Source organism: Eschscholzia californica, unplaced genomic scaffold, assembly GCF_041429995.1.
Source record: "Eschscholzia californica isolate CP2 unplaced genomic scaffold, dmEscCali1.0.p SCAF_2, whole genome shotgun sequence".
In the NCBI taxonomy this organism is placed as follows: Eukaryota; Viridiplantae; Streptophyta; class Magnoliopsida; order Ranunculales; family Papaveraceae; genus Eschscholzia; species Eschscholzia californica.
In genome coordinates this window covers 52,664,550-52,683,967 of record NW_028238309.1, presented here as the reverse complement: position 1 = coordinate 52,683,967, position 19,418 = coordinate 52,664,550, and the positions used below count along the sequence as shown (strand labels likewise).

Here is a 19,418-nt window from a genome sequence, read left to right as displayed (position 1 = left end):
GGAGTTCTAGTGGACCAAAAGTCCGTAGCCGTCTAAGGAAGGGCGACTTGATCACACTCTTGGAGGATCGTTCGTGTGAAGAAAGACCGCTGATGAACTCATTCGAAGAACTATACCAAATAGTCTCTATGAAGAAAGGAGACATAATTAAGGAGATCTCATGGTGATCAAAGGAGGAATCGTATTTTACTGTGAAGTCGTCGGAGACATCTCCATTTTATTGTCTGGGCCAACTACTTCAGCGGAGGGATCAAATGAAGGGATGAAGCATATATTGGCGTTTCGACCCTAGGCAAGAGTAATTTTATTTCAAAATCTATTACTTGTAGACACGCAGAGAGAATATTAAACACATTTTATTGGGTGTAAATAATCTTCTTCGCTTGGAGACACTTTGAGGCTCTATAGAAGCAGAAGAACATCATGACTCTTTCGAAGATCTGAAGGCTCACACTCACGTGAAGCAATCGTTACAGAAACCAGATATAGTGTATTAAGGGATTCTTTCCTCACTTGGATGTTCTCTCATTAAAACCTCGCCTTTTCACCCAAAAAAAATCAATACTTAAGTGAAACAAGCAAACCCGAAAAAGCTAAAACAGATAGATTCTAAACCATCATTCCATTCATGTGGGGTGCTGAATTATATCATACTATATACGTTGAAGAATAGAAACCGGAAACATTTGAAACCACAAGTATATAAAGAAGTTGAGTATAATATCGATGTTCCAAATGTAGATTATGAACAAATAAATTGAATGTAAGATTCCTAAGTCAAGCAAGAAATAGAAGAGATTACACTTGGAAGGAATCAAGCATTGATTTCAGAGTATTCTTAGATGACGACCATTGCTTATCATTAGCACTCACCACAAATAAGACTACTGTGTTTCCTTTAGCGGTCGCTTTTGCCAAATTGTGTGAACCTGTTAATGCAAATGGAGTCTCGAGCACGTACTTGTAATACTGCATCAAAATATACGAATATAGAACAATATTTAGTCTCTTCAACAAAGAAGCTAGGCGATACTAGCTAGTAGTCCTCATTGACATTGTTCATTTGTTAAACTACTTTCATAAACTTCACAGACCTATGGTGTTCGTTATTTTTCCGTAAATTGAGTCTAAAATCTGATTTGGTGTCTAAATCGACTTGAGCTAGATTTTGTCTGACTCGTCGAAATGGCTATTCTAGTTCACTATTCGGTCTATTTGGTTTAGACATAAATTAAGTCTAAATTAAAAACCCCATTGTCTATAACATTGATTTATGACTCAAAATCAGCCTTAGTCAATAGTAAGAGACTTGATGTTTATGTCTTTTAACTTAAGATCTAACTCATCTAAATGGTCTGGCTCCAGTTGATTTCGAAATGTTGGTTTTCCATCTGAATCGTCTAAAAGGTCTGACTGAGGGCTGATTTCGACAAACCAACATTTATAATAAACTAAACTATGGAAATAGATAAAATACGGAAGCGAATATATATGTACCGTTTGATCACCCTGTTTTTCGACAGAAATCTCAATAAGTTCATCAGGATCTAATGTGTTTCCAGTGACAAATGGTCCGAGTGAAGCGATCAGTTTCTCTGGGGTTCCAATCTCTTCAATGGTTGCATTTGGTTTGTTGGTTAAACGTATTAATGGAGAAGCCACCACTTGAACTTTTCCTTGCTTTTCACCTTCAAATTTTACTTCTACCCATGGCTCTGCACATTTTGGTTGACAGTAATTCCCTGATAATATATTGGCTACACGCAATTGCTTCCAACTGGGTGGAAGTAGAAACTCATAAGGTTGCACATTTCCTGCAAAACCATTTGATTCATTTTAATATTAATAGAAACTACATTAGAAAAGGCCAATAACCCTTGGTTGAAGTGGTAAGAGGTTTAGTCGTCCACCCTCGAGGTCAAGGGTTTGAGGCACACTGACAATTTCAAAAAGAAAAATAAACTACATTAGAAAGAGAGATATACTATACAGTGTGTGAGGGAGAAAGAAGGACTATTAGGTAATTTTCTTTAATTCAGACCTGACTCGTCTGAAATGGCTGATTCGTATTGATTTCAAAATGTTGTTTGCATCTTACTCAAATGAATAGCTGATATGGACTGAATTTTAGACTATTTGTGTCGCGAAGTAAGTTTGAATTAAGTAGTGGTCGATTGAAATAACTTGAAACTTTGAACAACTATTATGTGCCTTGGACTGAATCGGGTTAAATTTGGCCAAATCAAACTCAAATGAATCGGATACAGATAATGAGAAAAAACAAACAAACGCGACTCTCGGTGATTTTTTTTTTAATTTGGAAATAACTCGAATATCTGAATCAAATGGATCCAAAATCAACCCAAATTAGTATGACAAATCAACTCCAATTAGTAGAATTTGACATCACAAATAATAGGAGAAAAACACTATGAAATCTTACTCCAGTCAATTCGGACCATTAGGTGTTTTTTTAATTCGGACATGAGTCGTCTTAAATGATTGATTTAAATTGATTTCAGAATGTTGTTTTTATCTTACTCACCTGAATAGCTAATTCAGACTGAATTTTTAGACTATTCGTTTCATACATAAATAAAGTATGTCCGAATTAAGAAGTGGTGGATTCGAATAATTTGAAACTCTGAAACCACTATTGTGTGCCTTTACTAAATCAAATGGATCAAAAACCAACCCAAGTCGAAAGAGAAAGAGAGAGAGACCTGCACGAAGAGCAGGAGTATCTTTAGTAGAAGCCTTGAAGACAACAAAAGAAGGATCAGATGGTGATGGAGGAAGATAAGATCCAACTTCAACCTCTCGAGCTTCTGAAACTAATGGTTCTTTCAAGAGACTAATGACTGAAAGCAATGAAATTCCCCCACCCATGATTAATTCTCTTCTTCTACTACTACTAATACTAGTAGGTAATGAAGTTTGATTGAAATCAGAGGCGCCATTAGTACTAGAGATGAGTTTGATGGAAGAAGAAGTAGTGTTAGTGGTAGAGATTTGTAATAATTGGGGTTCAACAAGAGAAGGTGGGGATGAGAGAATACATGGTGGGTGGGATCTTGATGTTGAGGAAGAAGAAGAATTACTACTTGGGGTAGTAGAGAATTTGTAAGAGATTGGCGTAGCAGAAGGAGATGCCATTTAGATAGATGAGAGAGAGAAAGAAAGGGAGATGGAGAAATCTAGAGAGAGAGAGAGAGGAGAATGTGAGGCAGTCAGTGTATGGGTAAGTATTGTTTGAAGAAGGTTGGATTTGGCTTCACTTCCCGCTTTTATCTGTTAGATTAGACTCGACAGGGAGATACTCAGATAGATGAACAAATGGATAAGAAATTAGTTTTTCTTAGGTCTGTGTAGTACGTGGCAGAAGCGCCATCTTGGAGAGGATAGATTGCCTTCTCTACACTGGGCCTGAATTTGGGGTGAGAAAATGGGATGTGATTGAGAAATGGTGGAGAACAATGCAAAACTAAGGAGAATCATGACATAAATCTTATCTGGCTTACCCTGACTGTTTGGTGGATCAAGACAATCGAAAGTATGAATTACATCAATCCATATAGGATTTCTGCTTAGAGTTTATCTAGTTTTTGTTGTTCTCTAGCATTTTTAAATGTGATTATCACAAGACTAATGTTTTGGGAAATAAGAATATTTTTCGCGGTGCTAAGACTTTGTCAATAATTGGTTAACTAAGTTGACCAATTTATTGTTCAAAAAAAAAAAAGTTGACCAATTTATTTTCTTATTGTTGTAGGGAAACAATTTCTTCTCCATGCAGGTAAGGGTCAGCGGTAAACTGTCGTTTTCAGCGATTTTTTTCATATCTTTCGCTCTCATATTATTTCTTCTGATCACCAACTCCGGCCACCACCTCCGACTACAGTTACTCTCATTCTCTATATCTCTTTGTCGCTCTTTCTCTCTCTTACACAACTAAAATCAGGGGTTGTGATCGATCATTCATCATCATCTTCATCGATGGGCTTTTGGGTGTCTCTACAAGCCAACCTAGACACTGCCCGATCCTTGCTTTTGTTTGGCGTTTGATGCATAAGATGCAACTTTTAGTCAATGGAGCAACTCAAGTCTCCATAGTTTGTAGCTTCAGTCAGAGTTCAACAACATCAACTTGTTATGGTTTGAAATAATACTTGTTTAGTGGTTCTGATTATTATTCTTCAGTGAGATGACAAAAGAAGAAACATTATCCAAGTACAATGTTTATGTAGATTTTGATATAAGGGTGTTGTTTTTTATTTAGATCACAAACAAATTCTCCGTCTTGGTAAGATTAGGAGTTTGGGGTTTTTGAGTATTGTTCCAGCTCTCCATATGTATAGATTTGAAAAAAAGTAAAATAGTGGTGGTGGTTGCGGTTGAAGAATGTTCGTTTCTCACTAAAACTTTATATCTAAACATTTGACAAAATTCACATTTTCTCTTTAAAATTTTGGATTTCTAGAAATTCTTGTTTCCCCAAAGCACCGACCAGAATAACCATTCAGAACGTATTAACTGCATTACCCAATGGGCAATGGTTGGGCCGGGTGGTGGTGGTGTCCTGTAAGGAGCTCTTGCCCAGTTCTGGTAGCCCTAAACCCGGGCTAAACCCTCCGCAGTTCTAATGATCTAATCAGACTACTCAGTCGACTAGTCGGTCGACTCTCTCTCTCTCTAGCATTTCGTGCTTCTTCTTCTTTGATGCCGTGAAACTTCTTCAATCTCTTCTTTATCATTAGTTTCTTCCCCAAATCTTCCATCTGATTCTAGGGTTTGAAAATGGGATCTCATGTTGAAGTAATCCCTCCAGCTACTACTCATCCAAAAAAGATCGAAAATAACAAGAAGGAAGAAATAATCGATTATTTGGATCTTCCTTGTCCAATTCCTTATGAAGAAATTCACAGAGAAGCTTTAAGTGAGTCTCTTTCTTTATTTACATAATTTTTGTGCTTAATCTGTGTATATTGTTTGTTTTTAAGTTATGAAAATCTAATTTGTGACAGAAAGTTATGAGGTTCAAATGTAGATTAATTTGTGTGTGATTTAGGTCAACTAGGGTAAGTTTTAGGGTTTAGTTGGACTGCTGGTTTTTGTTTTGAAATGTGTCAAAGGATTTCTGGAATTAAATTTCATATTTTTGCACTGAAATGGTTGGGAAGTTAGTAGTAAGTGAAAAGATTACCCAACTGAAATTGCATTTTGAGAAGTTTCAAAATTTCGAAGTTGGGTTATGTTTCAGTCAGTGAAATGAATAGCTAGACTCATAGGACTTGTTTGATATGTTTGATTTCTGTTTAATGCATTAGTTTAATGCTCTAATTAAGTGGGGTTTCCTTCGACCTCGTTACTTGATGAATCGATTGAAGAAAGGCAATGATTTATCTTTGTTTTACGCGAACGAATAATTAGGGTTTCACTATGTCACTTTCCAACATTCACTTTTAGGAATCGGAGTTGTCCCCAAACGCCCCCAGAGGTATCCCCCAATGTTTAGAGATTCCCCAAACATCGGTAACGATAGTGACTAGTGTTTGAAAAAAGATTTTAAGCCTCATGGAGGTTGACACTAAAACATGAGCGAGGGAGTAAGAGGTGCAAATCAATCTGGAATAAGTTCAAATACTAATAATTCATAAAGAAGAAAAAGAACAAACAGCTTGCTGCTCTGCTACAATAACACTAAATTACTAGAATAAAAAAGATGATAAAAACCTAGTGATCCAAGTCTTCAATTCAAGGTATTGGAAAATGTAGTTGTAAGTCCTAGTTGAGCTCACTCCTTGCCTTTAGGCGCATCTGAAGGCATATGGCTCAACCCTCTTTCAAGTTTCAAAACCTTGATGATATGAATTGAACATCACAAATTGTAAGGCTAGGGTCTTCCCTTACGAAACTGTATTTGTTATAATTTGTGGTACAGTGTCCTTGAAGCCTGATCTTTTTGAGGGAATGAGGTTTGATTTCACGAAGGGTCTCAATCAAAGATTTTCGCTCAGCCACAGGTAACTTACCATGTTTATCCTTTATGTGCCTAGCTTACTTTCGTAGTCGTCCTCACTCCTGACAACTTTCACTCACAATCGTTAATCAGTATGCTCATGGGACCCATGGAAGTTCCTTCTCAGTCAACTGAGACCATCAAAATACCTACTTCTCACTACGAGTTCGGGGCTAATTTTCTGGATCCAAAGGTTGTTTTTTTACCATCTTTATTGGTCTTTGGCCCATCTCGAGGCTGAACCGTTATATTAACTGTTTAATCATATGATCTCCAATAATGATTTTGGTGGTTACCATTGTTATTCCACAGTTGATGCTTTTTGGGAGGATTATGACTGATGGGAGGCTTAATGCACGAGTCAAGGGTGATTTGACTGATAACCTCACGTTTAAGGGTAACGCTCAGGTATCTCCCTACTTCCTGTGGCTCTTGAAGCGCCCATTTATCTACTGATGGACTTCTTGTGCACTCGGTTTACTAGGCAAAAAGTTGTCTACTTCATGCTGTATTCTCTTTGTTACATCTTCTTTTGCTTGGATTTCAGCTTACATCTGAACGCCACATGTCTCATGCAATGGCGAACTTCGACTACAAGGTATAACATTATGTCCAATTGCACAATGTTTTGTCCTGTTCTTTGGAATATTTCTTGTTCTGATTATGATGGATTAAACACATTTATCTTAAACAGACAACATTTCAAAAAGATTGAAGTGGACTCTCTAACCATTACAAGAGTCAGTTTTAGAAGATTCTTCTCTAGAATATTTGGTTGAGGCCACTGATTGGCATTATGACTGCAGAATCTTTTCCAACTCTTATATTACACGGCCTCCTTGAGTTGGGTTCATTTAATGAGTGGACGCTAATTAGTCTACCTAATAATACTTGGATTTGTTGCTTGATAACATTTATGAGAAAAAGGTTGATATGTTCAATGAGCACGATTCTCTTCCCCAAGTTGAGTAGAACTTCGCAACAGCCTAACATGTTTGCTTTCCTGTTGCACAGGGTAAAGACTATAGGACCCAGTTTCAACTAGGGAATGGTGCATTATTTGGAGCTAATTATATCCAGGTAAACGATCTGTTGAAAAGAAATCCTGTAGGTTGACTTTTTAGTTTGTATAACCCTTGTAAGTTGTATCAACTGTATGGATGGTTATGTCCATTATTCTGATTTTCTTATCAGACGAATTTGTATATAATATTTAATTGTGTGTAAGGAGGGAATTTGGTACTTTCACTATCAAACCTGTATCTCTCCAGTTGCCTTCCTTTGACACATTTATTTCGATATTTCTTTTCTTTGAGAGGGTGTTTCTTGTCAACCAATTTAATGTTCTTTTATGTTCTAAGACAGTCATTTCCTGTTCTGCAGAGTGTCACTCCACATTTATCTTTGGGCAGTGAAGTATTTTGGACTGGTCAACATCGGAAATCTGGTGTTGGTTTTGCTGCTCGATACAACACCGATAAGATGGTAATACAACCTAGTCCCCGTTTCTCAATAATGAACAGATGTTAATTTTTGTTTTAGCATACTTTAGTTGCTAGAAGGAAATACAGGCATATCGACAAACTTGCTACTGGTCTCTATGGGTTGATACTGGTTTTAGAGGTGTATTGATGTGATTGGTCGTTATAAGAAAGGTGTATCCGGAATTTAAAGGAGTCGTTTTTCCCGTCCTCCTGAGATGAATGGGTAGCTGTCACCAGAGGACCACCGATTTTCTGACCAGGTACTGCATCCTTTAGAATAAAACCATTCAGTAGGTACTTTGAACCGATTGAACCTAGAGTTTTCCATCTATTCAACTTATCACATTCTTTTTTAATGGTACAGGGTTCCAGCAACAATTGCTATTGTGGAATTACTCATCAATGTCTGTCTAATTGCAAATTTAGTCTCGTTGAATCTTATTGCAAGCTAAACTCGATTCTACGATAACATTATCAGGTTATCTGTACAAGCTGCCAAGAGATTAACCTGCTTGGACACAGTCCTATAGATTTATTGTCACAATAAGTAGGTAACCGATTATTAGATATTGTTTAGAGTTTCCTCCTTTGGGAGTATGAGGTCCTTGATAGTTGATATGCTCCTTGATATAGTGATGCAGTGAGTGGTCAAGTTAGTATCTTTCAGGAAAAGCTTTCTGGTTGCATTGTTGCTTCAAGGCTTTTGTAGGAATTAATCCGAATTTAAATTACATGAAGGTAGTAGCTAAGCCAGACAGAGTCTTCCCTGAGATAGCCCACGGTGCAGTTGGTCAACTAAGCCTGGCAATGGATCGGCATAACAAGCTAGATCTATGAAGAAAAAGTCGGGATTAATCCCCGAGTACACCCCGACTACTCCTCAGTCCCCATCTTGCCGACTCGACTAGGAGCCAAAACCCTAGTCCCGTGGAATTCCGAGTAAATCCCCGACTTGGTCCGACTAGGACCAAGTCGACTAGTCGGGCCAGTCGGGATTATTTAGCTGAGCCTTTTTTTCTTTTGCTCAAATCGACAAAGGTGGTTTAGGATTTGCTCATTCGGCTTTTCACCCTTCCTCTCCCCTCCAAATATCATTATAACCAGATTGAAGTAATTTTGAAGTTTTCTTGCTCTCCAAACAAGATTCCAAGTTTCTCTATCTTCTCAATCTTTTTTTACTATTTCTTTTTAGAACCCATATTCTACTCTTCTTCTCTATAAACTCAAATAAATGTTAGTTGTTAGTGTTTTATACTTCATTTAATGTTGTAGAACTTGTTGATAATTATGTGTGCTTCTTAGGGATGAATTTTTAGTGTTTATACTTCATTAAGACCAAATACTTATATTTATACCTATATATAATTATATATTTATATTCTACGACTAGTCCCGTGTAAATACGACTAGTAGCGACTATGCCTAGTCCCAAGTCCGCCGACTAGTCCCCCTTGCCGACTTTTCCAACATAGAGCTAGATTATTGGAATAGGTTTTCATAAGCTCCATTTTCTTGTATTGATTGATAATTAGAGTTTTTGTAAGTTTGTTTGTTGAAGAAAAGGCCAAGCTAGAGACATCAACGTAGCTGGTACTGTTTTTTTTTTCGAAACGGCCAGGATAGGGACATTAATATAGCTGCGGCTAAAATCACGAGCATACATACTTTGACACATTATCTGGGGTACGCAAGACTCCTAGGTACTTGGGGATGATATAGTTTAAAGGAGTGTGGGGAAGCTCTTGCTTATTATCTTGAAATTTTGCAATTCTTGAAGTTTAAACTGGATGCTTGAGAATTGATATTTTGATAAGTTTAAGAATGTATCCTATATTGATGTTGTAGTTAATTGGGAGGCTTGGATGTCGTGAGATATCCGTTATAAGCCACCCATCTCTCTGTATATGGTTTTTTTTCCTTCAATATATTCATTCTAAGTTTCAAAAAAAAGAAAAAAACTGGATGCTTGAGAAACTTCCAAATTCTTCTTCTCTTGTACCAACCTAAAATGAAAGGAAACTTCAATTTTCCTTTTGAAAATGAGTAGGACATCAACTAGTGTACATAAACCACATTTCCATTTCTGAATTCCACCTATAGAACATATGTTATTAAGAAAAAGTGTTGGGTTAGTAATGACTCGGTATATTGCAGGTTGCAACAGGGCAAGTTGCAAGTACTGGGATGGTTGCACTTAGCTATGTTCAAAAGATATCTGAAAAGGTAATAAAGTCGACTGTCGAAAAAAATCCTTCTGACCTGAATGTCTCTAGTGTTACTAAATAACTAATTATCTGCATATTGTATTTCTTAATCTCCGTGCAGGTTTCTCTCGCAACAGATTTCATGTACAACTACAGGTCGAGAGATGTAACAGCTAGTGTTGGTTACGATTACATACTTAGACAGGTGATTTCTGTAGCAAGCACTTCAAATTCAACCTTTTCGTTCTGATCTTTTTGTTGCATCATTTAAGTCTTGTTTGGTAAGATTAATTAGTATTTTATTTATGTGATAAGAGATCTGAAACTTATATCTGTTTCTTTGTTGAAGTTTATTTTTATCTATATGCAAATAAGAAGATAAATGGATATCCGTAAGGTTTTATCTTGATTAATACTTGATATTGTTTACAGTCTCGTCTGAGAGGGAAGGTTGATTCCAACGGATGCACATCTGCTTTTCTGGAAGAGCGACTTAATATGGGTCTCAATTTCATTCTTTCTGCAGAGGTATGAACAACTTCCCCCTTACTGCTTATATCATATTACCTCTCATCTATCTTCAAGGGGAGTGGCAAACCTTTCTTGAAGCAAAGTCCTCAGAGATGCAAATCTTAGTTGCGCGGAGGAGTAAGATTTAGGGGGTCAGAGTAAGAGATCTTTTCCATGTGAGACTACTCTCACACGTCCCGCGTCCCGCCTCATGTGTGGTATTTTTTTAGCCCAGCATGTGTCTTTTTGTGGTGTGAAGTGGAGCAAATGTGGCTCTTGGGCCTATCATGTATGGGCCTCGCTGTGAAACTGTGTTAACTTGTACCATCTAACTCAAAACTCATTGGCAATGATTGGATAGGACGTAAAAATTGTAATCTTGTTTACGCAAGTAGCCTTTTTCCATGTGGGATTATTCTCTCTTCTCACACACACATTTATGTGTATCACTACAGTTTTTTATTCATGGACATTTTCTCACCTTGCAGATCGATCATAAGAAGAAAGACTACAAATTCGGGTTTGGATTAACAGTTGGAGAGTAGGTATAAGTTATATTGTCGCATTATACTCTGCTGCTGGCTTCACAATTTTTCTCATTAGTTCATGAGTAAGATATGAACTTGTCAAATCCCAGCAGCTTACAATTTTTCCACAGACCCATTAGAAGGTGAAGAAGAAAGAGAAAACTTATCTTAATGTTATTCTTTATTTAGTTATTGTTCTGTGCTTTTCCTGAGCTATATATCTGCAACTATAGCAATGAGATAGATAACATTGGCAGTCTGAAGCCAAGATTTTTGTCTGTCTTCTTTGTTGTGATGATGATAATAAAAATTGTTGTATGTTTAAATTTCTTATAAATTTTTGGAGATGACAATTCCCACATTCTGTTATTGAAAGATTTTAAATCGATGACACGAAGTATAAGCATAAAGATTGTGAACTGTGTTTCAGAAAGATTTTTGACACTGGTTTTAGCTCTGATTATTTTTTTTTGTCGAAAAGGTTTTAGCTCTATATGAGTGTAGGTATTTGTCTATCAAGATTTTCTAGGTTTTTTTTTTTTTTTTTGTTGAAAAGATTTTCTAGGTCACCACCTAGTAAAAATAAAAATAAAAATAAAAAAGAGAAGCTGGCTTTGAGTGGGTAAACTGATTGAACATAAAGATTCAAGTATTGGGTCACAAGATGAGTGAATCTTTGACCAAAAAAACTTTATGACTAAGAATCTTACATCATTCACTAAATTATAGAGACTTTATATAAAAAGAAATATAAGGGTTTATTTAGAGCTATAAGACCCATACTATAAGAGATTTAGAAAGCTAATGTAAAGAAACTATGTAAGAAAAGCCCAAGATTTGGGCCCAAATACGAAAAAAAACCCACTCGGGAATAATAATGTAAAAAAAAACCCAATTTTTAAACTGTTGGCAACACTTTTGAAACTATTACAACACTTTTGAAACTGTGACAACATATATAATTATGTGTGAACAAAAACAAATTTGTTCATACATTTACAAAATTGTTGAGAGCAAATACAAAATTGTTGAGAGCAAATTGTGTTTTGTTCAGAAATTTTCATAAATGTTTTGTAATTTCAAAATTTGGGTTTTTTTTGCATTATTATTCCGAGTTGGGCTTCATTTGCTATTTTGACCCGAATTTTGGGCCTTATAATTTTCCGGCCCTAACCTAGCTAAGGTTGATTTAAAAAAAACATTGAACTCTTTTTGTTTTTAGATGACTTTTCACCAACATTTCATAAAATCTTGCAGAGGGTGCATAAAGATGCATTTGGGTGGAAATAAAAGGAGGGTCTTTTACATTTTGGACCCTTTGAAGAAAACAAAATTTGGTATAGATGGTGAATTAATTGTTTAAGGACTACTTTCAAATGGGATGTTGGTTTCATGAATTCCAAAGGTGCATAATATCACCATACAAGTAAAAAAAAGAAGAAAGGAAAAGAAAGATGAAATGATCCTAATGTAATAAAAAAAAAGGTGAAATTATAATATAAAGTTATATATTTCTATTTTAATACGATAATAATTGTACTAGATGATGTAAGAGTGCTATAATATAATTCATTAAATACAACAAATGTCGTGCACGAAGGCATGCAACAAATGTTTCTATAAAGAAGCTACTAATATTTAATAGGTTAAACTTTATCGAAATTATAATTTAACAAATATTAGTATTGCACGAGTGGTGTATGTACGGTCTTTCAAAAAAAAAAGTGTATATACTATTATAAAATTTGTGAATCACACTTTACGTTTTCTGAATCCCATTTCCATTAGATTGTAATAACATAATTAACTTCATATTGTAGAGACAAGGTTCAAATTTTACCGTCCAAGAAAAATCATGAAAATGGAAGAGAAAAATAAACCAACAAGACAACGGAATATTCGGAATATCTCATCTACTCTTTTCCTACCACTTTCCATATGAAGAGTTAAATCAAGTGGGCTTCTGAAACCATGAAAATCATCATCATTATCACCACTATGCCTAAACCTTTACTTCCCAAAAGTTCTTTAATGGAACCTATATAAACCCTACTGATTCATCATTCACGCCCAAACAAATGAAAGAAAAAGCAGAGTTCAAATGAGGAAGGCAAGAAATGAAAGAAACACACCATCATATCTTATCTTTCTCCAAAGAAATGGTGTTACAAATCTCATTTAAGTCTTGTCTTTCTTTTTTTACCCTTACAAATAGTCTTTCCATCATTTCACTTTTGTTGGACACTTACTTCACTCCATTGTGATTAAGCTACCCTCATCTAGTCTCCTTATTTGTTTAGATTCACTCGTTCTACGTGCCACAAAATGACATGGCACAAGACCAGTAGTGGAGAATGACTGGGACTACCATTCCTCTTCAGTTAATCATCTAATGTTCCATCTAACTTATATATCTACATTTCAATTTGTTTTTTTTTTTTTTGTTTAAAGGTGTTTACGACAGTATAAGCCTATAACAACTATAAAGGGTTGCTTTGGAGGGCTCTGTAACCTTCAAAATCAGAAGAAAAAAAATCTAAGAGATAAACTGCTTGCCCATAGACACTTATCGCCTTTGATTCATGAACTGGGTGTAGACACGATTCGTTTGGTTAGTCGTATGATTAAAAGATTCTAGTTTACCTATCAATATCCGATAATCTAGATTTGGGAAACTATAGATAGATCCCAACCACCTTGGTTGCATAAACATCTTCCTTTATATCTTCTTTCTCAATAATGAAATGTTCCTACTCTAAAAAGAGGATAGGTGATGTTTGGTAATAGAGATAAATGGAATTAGAACAAGTGCTTTCCATACTATAAATATGAGATTTTATGGTCATCCTAAACTACTTGAATTTCCAATACAAGCAAAGTAGTGGAGTAATATATATGCCAAGTCGGTCACTATAATCTTTTATCTTCTAAGTGCAAGTATAACATTACAATTAATTTTTTGTCGACAGTCATTTTTTCTTGTAAAGGTTTATAATTCCGCCAGTTGGCATTCGGAAAAAAAGTACTTTTACTAAAAGATGTTTTTTTTAATTCTCCCTAACATGGTACAAGAGAAATTCTTATCTGAAATTTTTTACTAGATCGATGCTGGATTGCTGCCTTGATGCCAATCAACCACTTTATCGCTTCCAACATGTGGTTCATTTTGATAGTTAGAGGGTTAGATAGCCTCCGAAGACACTGTTCAAACCTGAAAGAAGTGGTTAATGAAATTTTAAGCTATGTTAACTAAAATGTTAAAACTTTAATTGTCATCATAGCTAGAAAGAACGAAAAATAAAGCAGAAAAGGAAAGAAAAAAAACTTAACTACACCAAATATTCTTAAGAATAGTTTTGATGGTTCTTTATGAATGACACAGAATGTCAAGCCATTGGCTTCCTTGTGAAAAATAAAAGGGTTATTTCCCTAATGGCCCCCTACTTTGTGACCAGCTTCCCGCCTGACCCCCTACTTTACAAAAAATACCCATATGGCCCCCTTCCGTTATAACACCGTTACTCTCTCTCTTCCATTTCTTTTCTCTCTCCTCCAACATGTTTTCTCTCTCTGCCACCTCGTTAAAACCAGCCACATCATCGTCTTCACCGGCAGGGTCGCCGGCCGGCCAAATTTCCGGCCGGCGACCTTCAAACTTTTTTTTAGAGTTATTGGCAATGAGTGGAGTGGATCTACACATTATATTCTTGGTTTTTAGAGTGTCTTTTTATACGGTACTATTCTCACATAACCGAAGGCCGGCCGGCGACCTTCAAACTTTTTTTTAGAGTTATTGGCAATTAGTGGAGTGGATCTACACATTATATTCTTGGTTTTTAGAGTGTCTTTTTATACGGTACTATTCTCACATAACCGAAAAATTAAACATGTACAAATATATCAATCTAATTTATGCATCAAGGTTTCTAGTCGACTATCTACTAAAAATTGTAAACAATGTCTCTAAAGCTAAACAAGTGAGTATATGGTATGACTTTAACAATATATTTTTAAGTGAAAATTATTGTTGTCTTTGTTCTGGCCGCCTCTCTACCCAGGATGCATCCAAGTCGCCGCGTCAAGATGGAACTCAGATGTGACAATACATATTTGAGCATTTCCCACTTGAAAGAATAAGAAAATCATAAACAGTTGATAACATCAGCATGCACCAAACACCCCCTTAATTGGATGACTTTCCAATCAGTTACCACTAAACCAACTCACTGGACCCCACCTTTATTTTGTACTTTTCCCTTTTTTATTATTTGGAATAAAATTGATTTATGAAACATATGTGAAATAAAGGAAAAAAAAAACACAAACACACAACACAAAGTACTTACATAACAAGAGCATATAGAGCTTATTGTGAAGGCATGGAGAGAGTGATTAAAACTTATTCTATCGTAAAAAGGTCTAACCTTTGTAGATGTAGTCGGTACTGATAACATTGTGATAATTTTATAGGCGTATCTAACTCCGGTAGAGAGGTGAGATAGTGTCTTACACGTCTTACGCATAAGTGCCTAGGGCATAAGTGCCATAATGCTTGCATGAAACATGTCTTATCTGATTGGAAATACAACTTGCTAAAACATTTAGCTTATAGGAAATAAAATACTAAAGAATGCAACCCTTAGAGTGGTTTTTAGATTACCCTCAGAACCTTAACATAGCTTTCGCATACTGATTTCATTAGAATATCGAATAATGGAAAAGTAAGAGTATTTGCCGATTCATAACATAATTAGGGTTGGCGGATTAGAATAGAAACTATAAGTATGAGTTTGGATTATTACTTCTTGCAATTTTATTATCTTAAGCAACTACTTTTGAAAGCAGATTTTAGATTAAGGACCGATGCTTCTGCAACTACTTTATTTCTAAGTTGATTGTGGAAAAGACGTAAAATTAAAAGTACTTCAAAACAATCTAATAGCAATACGAACCAAGCCTAAGTCGAGGCTAGGGTTAAGAAGAATAAAATATAGGTAGATGTGCTTTAACACATACATTTAAAAATATACTCATGAGCCACTAACACAAAAGAACATTCTACCTTTGAGAAATGATTTAGATAGGTTCCTCTTCTCATCACTTTCCTCCATTCTCCTCAAAAACTCATATAAATATGTGATAACATCTTCCTTATTTCCTTAAGAGAGACACAATCAAACATCTTCTCTTCTTCTTTTTCTCTCTTGTCTCCTTTGCTCGTTTTCGAGTACTAAGATTATCCTTCAGTGAATAAGCCTCATTATTTGCTGAAATAATGGAGAACCAACAAGGAGCAAGTAACACCTTTTTTCAGAGATGCAAACCTTATATTGCCATGTCTTGTTTACAATTTGGCTATGCTGGAATGAATATCATCACAAAAGTCTCTCTTAACCGTGGCATGAGCCATTATGTTCTCGTTGTTTATCGACATGCTTTTGCTACCGTTGCTATTGCTCCCTTTGCTATATTTCTAGAAAGGTACATATACATACATATATATGTATGTATAAAGACATATAATAGTGTGAATTTGGAAAAACAATATATGCAACTCTAGCCTAACTTGGTTAAGATTTTGTTGTTAGGAAAATTCGACCCAAGATGACATTTGGGGTTTTCATGCAAATATTTGTGTTAGCTCTCCTTGGGTTAGTATTTTATTGTTATTAACGTCTCATCTTCCGCGAACTAGCGTACAATATGTCATGGAAAGTAAGAGTCATTATTTTCTAATATTGTTCAATGATTGATTTACAGACCAGTGATCGATCAGAACTTCTACTATGCTGGACTAAAATTTACTTCTCCGACATTTTCATGCGCTATGAGTAATATGTTACCTGCCATGACGTTTGTCATGGCCGTCTTATGCAGGTATTCCATACCCGTCACTATCACCATCACAATGACCATACGAATTAGTACAATTCTTTTTACTAAATTGAGTTGAATTCAAAATGTATCTAGGATGGAGAAAGTAGACATAAAGAAAGTGAGGTGCCAGGCAAAGGTAATAGGAACAATAGTGACAGTGGCAGGAGCTATGTTAATGACTTTGTATAAAGGACCCATTATGGAGATGGTTTGGGCTAAACATAACACTCCTCATACACCATCAGACACTACAACTACTTCATCAGCTGATAAAGATTTTCTTAAAGGCAGTATTCTTCTTATTATTGCTACTCTTGCTTGGGCTGCTTTATTCATCTTACAGGTATATATTTTTAATTAATTACTAATTAATTGTAATTAAGAAAATAGTAATAGCAAATTAAGAAATATACACATAGGTCCGCCAATTCAACCCACTAGTTATACAAATTTGGACGTGACCCGTACTATTTTGAATGACCATTCAATACAAACGACACGTATCTTGGTAAAAATCTCTTGAATAGTGACCCGTCTAACTAGTGATCTGAATTGCTGGGTTGTTTAGCATTTTTCGAAGTTTGGGTTTTATATTGTTTTGTTAAACTTATGCAGGCAATAACACTGAAGAGATATCCAGCCCATCTTTCTCTTACAACATTAATTTGCCTTGTTGGTACACTTCAATCTATTGCTGTCACTCTTGTAATGGAACATAAACCTTCTGCTTGGTCTATTGGTTGGGATATGAATCTTCTTGCTGCTGCTTATGCTGTAATCTCTCTCTCACTCTCTCTCACACGCGCGCACACACACACACAGTCTCTAAGTATTGATTTTGATGAGGACATTTTTATGTATAGGGTATTGTATCTTCAAGCTTAGCTTACTATGTTCAAGGAATAGTGATGAAGAAAAGAGGTCCAGTTTTTGTGACTGCTTTTAGCCCTTTGATGATGATCATTGTTGCCATTATGGGATCTTTCATTCTTGCTGAAAAGATTTATCTTGGAGGGTAAGTTTCAATTTTCTTTCCCAATTTATTAAGAGACCCACCCAAGTTCTGTATGTTCTCTTTATATCCCATGGGTATTTTTGTAATTTCACCGCTCGTTCGTATTTTATATGTAACTGATTATTTTCTTTTCTTCACAGTATTCTTGGTGCTGTTTTGATCGTACTAGGTTTATACTCTGTATTGTGGGGAAAACACAAAGAATCTAAAGAAAAAGGGATTGAAGAAGTTGTAATCTCAAAATCAATTAAATGTGCCGAAGAAAACGAATTAACTTCGAATAGTGAAGACATTGAAATGGGAAAGAATGTCGAAATACACAAGTCAGAAGCCAACCCAGTGGCTCCTGTTATCGTTACAATACCCGTAGCGAATCTCGATTTAAAAGCCAAGGAAGAAACATTAATCAACCAGGCTAATTAGAAACTAACTTAGGGAGATGGATAAAAATAATATAGAATGCGATGGAATTAGTTGGAGATGGTATAAAGAGAGATGGGCAATTTTGTCTTCTCAATCTGGCTATTTTTCTACTTTTGTTGTGGTTTTCGTTTTTAGTTTCGATTATCACTGTGTTTTTCATGATTATGTAAGCTGATGTTTGAGAAAATTATCAAGAAAATGAGGAGAAAGTTCTATCTTTTATTAGATAATAATGTGATTCCTATCCCACTGAATGATTCTTGGCATTTACTTTTAATTCTTTAAACAGAATATATGATCTCAGTTGAATATTCTAATTAAGTAGTTTAGGGCATCTCCAACGGGTCATTCTACTGAAAAACTCTAAAAGTCAAGAGCAACTCCGACGAGACATTCTAACAAACACTCTAAAAGTCTAGTTGTCAAGTGTCAATAAAGATTCAATTTGTGTCAATCTAGAAACACTCTAAAGTTCTTTTGTCTTCAATGGAGAACTCTAAAATACCTCTCCTTAATGCACATGTCACTCTTCAGTTCAATAGATAAAAAGTGTAGTTAAAAAACAAAGGATTCTATTAGTTAGAATTTTAAAGTGACAATTAGAGAGTCTCAAAGAATGTCTCTCTTGAAAGTCTCTATTAATAAATGCTCCACAGAGTGTCTAGTAGAGTATCCGTTGGAGAAGAGTTTTTAACAAAATCTCAATAAATCCTAAGTGACACTCTAAGTTTTAGAGTGTTTGAGTGTCCCATTGGAGATGCTCTCATAGTTATCAAGTGTGAATTAAGATTCTCTTTCCTAAGTGTCAAAATAGAGACACTTAAACAAAACTTTTGTCTCCAATATAGATCTTCTAAAATAACTCTACTTAATACACATATCATTCTTGAATTTTAGAGTGACACTCAGAGAGTCTCAAGAATAAACTCTAATTTAATAGGGGTGAACATTGGTTAGAAAATCGACTTTTTGAGTCTCAAGAATAAACTCTAATTTAGTCTGACCCAATGGATCGGTTATTGTAGATCTCAATCTGAAGCAATTTGTTCATGGTTTGGTTCGGTCATCGAACCAAACTATGCATGCATGGTTTGGTTTGGTTGGATAACCTAACCAAAGATTAAAATTTTACCAAGAACAAAATTTCGAGTTTTCAACTTTAAAACATGCTACAATTATACTTAAGATGTGCTAAAAATTAGTATTTTCTCACGAACCATTAAGGCTACATTACGTGATTGATTCAACATAGTTTATCAACATTCGGGGAAGGTAAAAAAAACGATAAACAATTGAATCTCCACCATCCATCATGCCCAATCATATATTCTTACATATATAATAAGGAAATTTGGCCAA

General features: G+C 35.4%; 3 protein-coding genes across 3 annotated transcripts; 2 read left to right on the top strand and 1 right to left on the bottom strand.

The window, feature by feature from the left end:
* Positions 1-685: 685 nt before the first annotated feature.
* PPD6 (thylakoid lumenal protein (Mog1/PsbP/DUF1795-like photosystem II reaction center PsbP family protein)) lies at positions 686-3,475 on the bottom strand. Its single transcript, XM_086660685.1, has 3 exons — positions 2,724-3,475; positions 1,498-1,814; positions 686-969 (listed from the first exon to the last, which is right to left on the bottom strand). The coding sequence occupies exons 1-3, from the start codon at positions 3,154-3,156 to the stop codon at positions 799-801; spliced, it is 921 nt and encodes a 306-aa protein (XP_086516811.1). The 5' UTR covers positions 3,157-3,475; the 3' UTR covers positions 686-798.
* A 987-nt stretch (positions 3,476-4,462) lies between these two features.
* On the top strand, positions 4,463-11,081 carry LOC147558933 (mitochondrial import receptor subunit TOM40-1-like). The gene is made up of 11 exons (XM_086660687.1): positions 4,463-4,936; positions 5,942-6,023; positions 6,113-6,212; positions 6,332-6,427; positions 6,567-6,617; positions 7,034-7,099; positions 7,403-7,504; positions 9,658-9,726; positions 9,829-9,912; positions 10,140-10,235; positions 10,706-11,081. The coding sequence occupies exons 1-11, from the start codon at positions 4,798-4,800 to the stop codon at positions 10,760-10,762; spliced, it is 942 nt and encodes a 313-aa protein (XP_086516813.1). The 5' UTR covers positions 4,463-4,797; the 3' UTR covers positions 10,763-11,081.
* Positions 11,082-15,770: 4,689 nt separating this feature from the next.
* Positions 15,771-18,313, top strand: LOC147558932 (WAT1-related protein At5g07050-like). Its single transcript, XM_086660684.1, has 7 exons — positions 15,771-16,225; positions 16,333-16,395; positions 16,505-16,621; positions 16,715-16,964; positions 17,237-17,395; positions 17,485-17,636; positions 17,777-18,313. Exons 1-7 carry the CDS (start codon positions 16,020-16,022, stop codon positions 18,057-18,059), a joined length of 1,230 nt encoding a protein of 409 aa, XP_086516810.1. The 5' UTR covers positions 15,771-16,019; the 3' UTR covers positions 18,060-18,313.
* Positions 18,314-19,418: the final 1,105 nt, after the last annotated feature.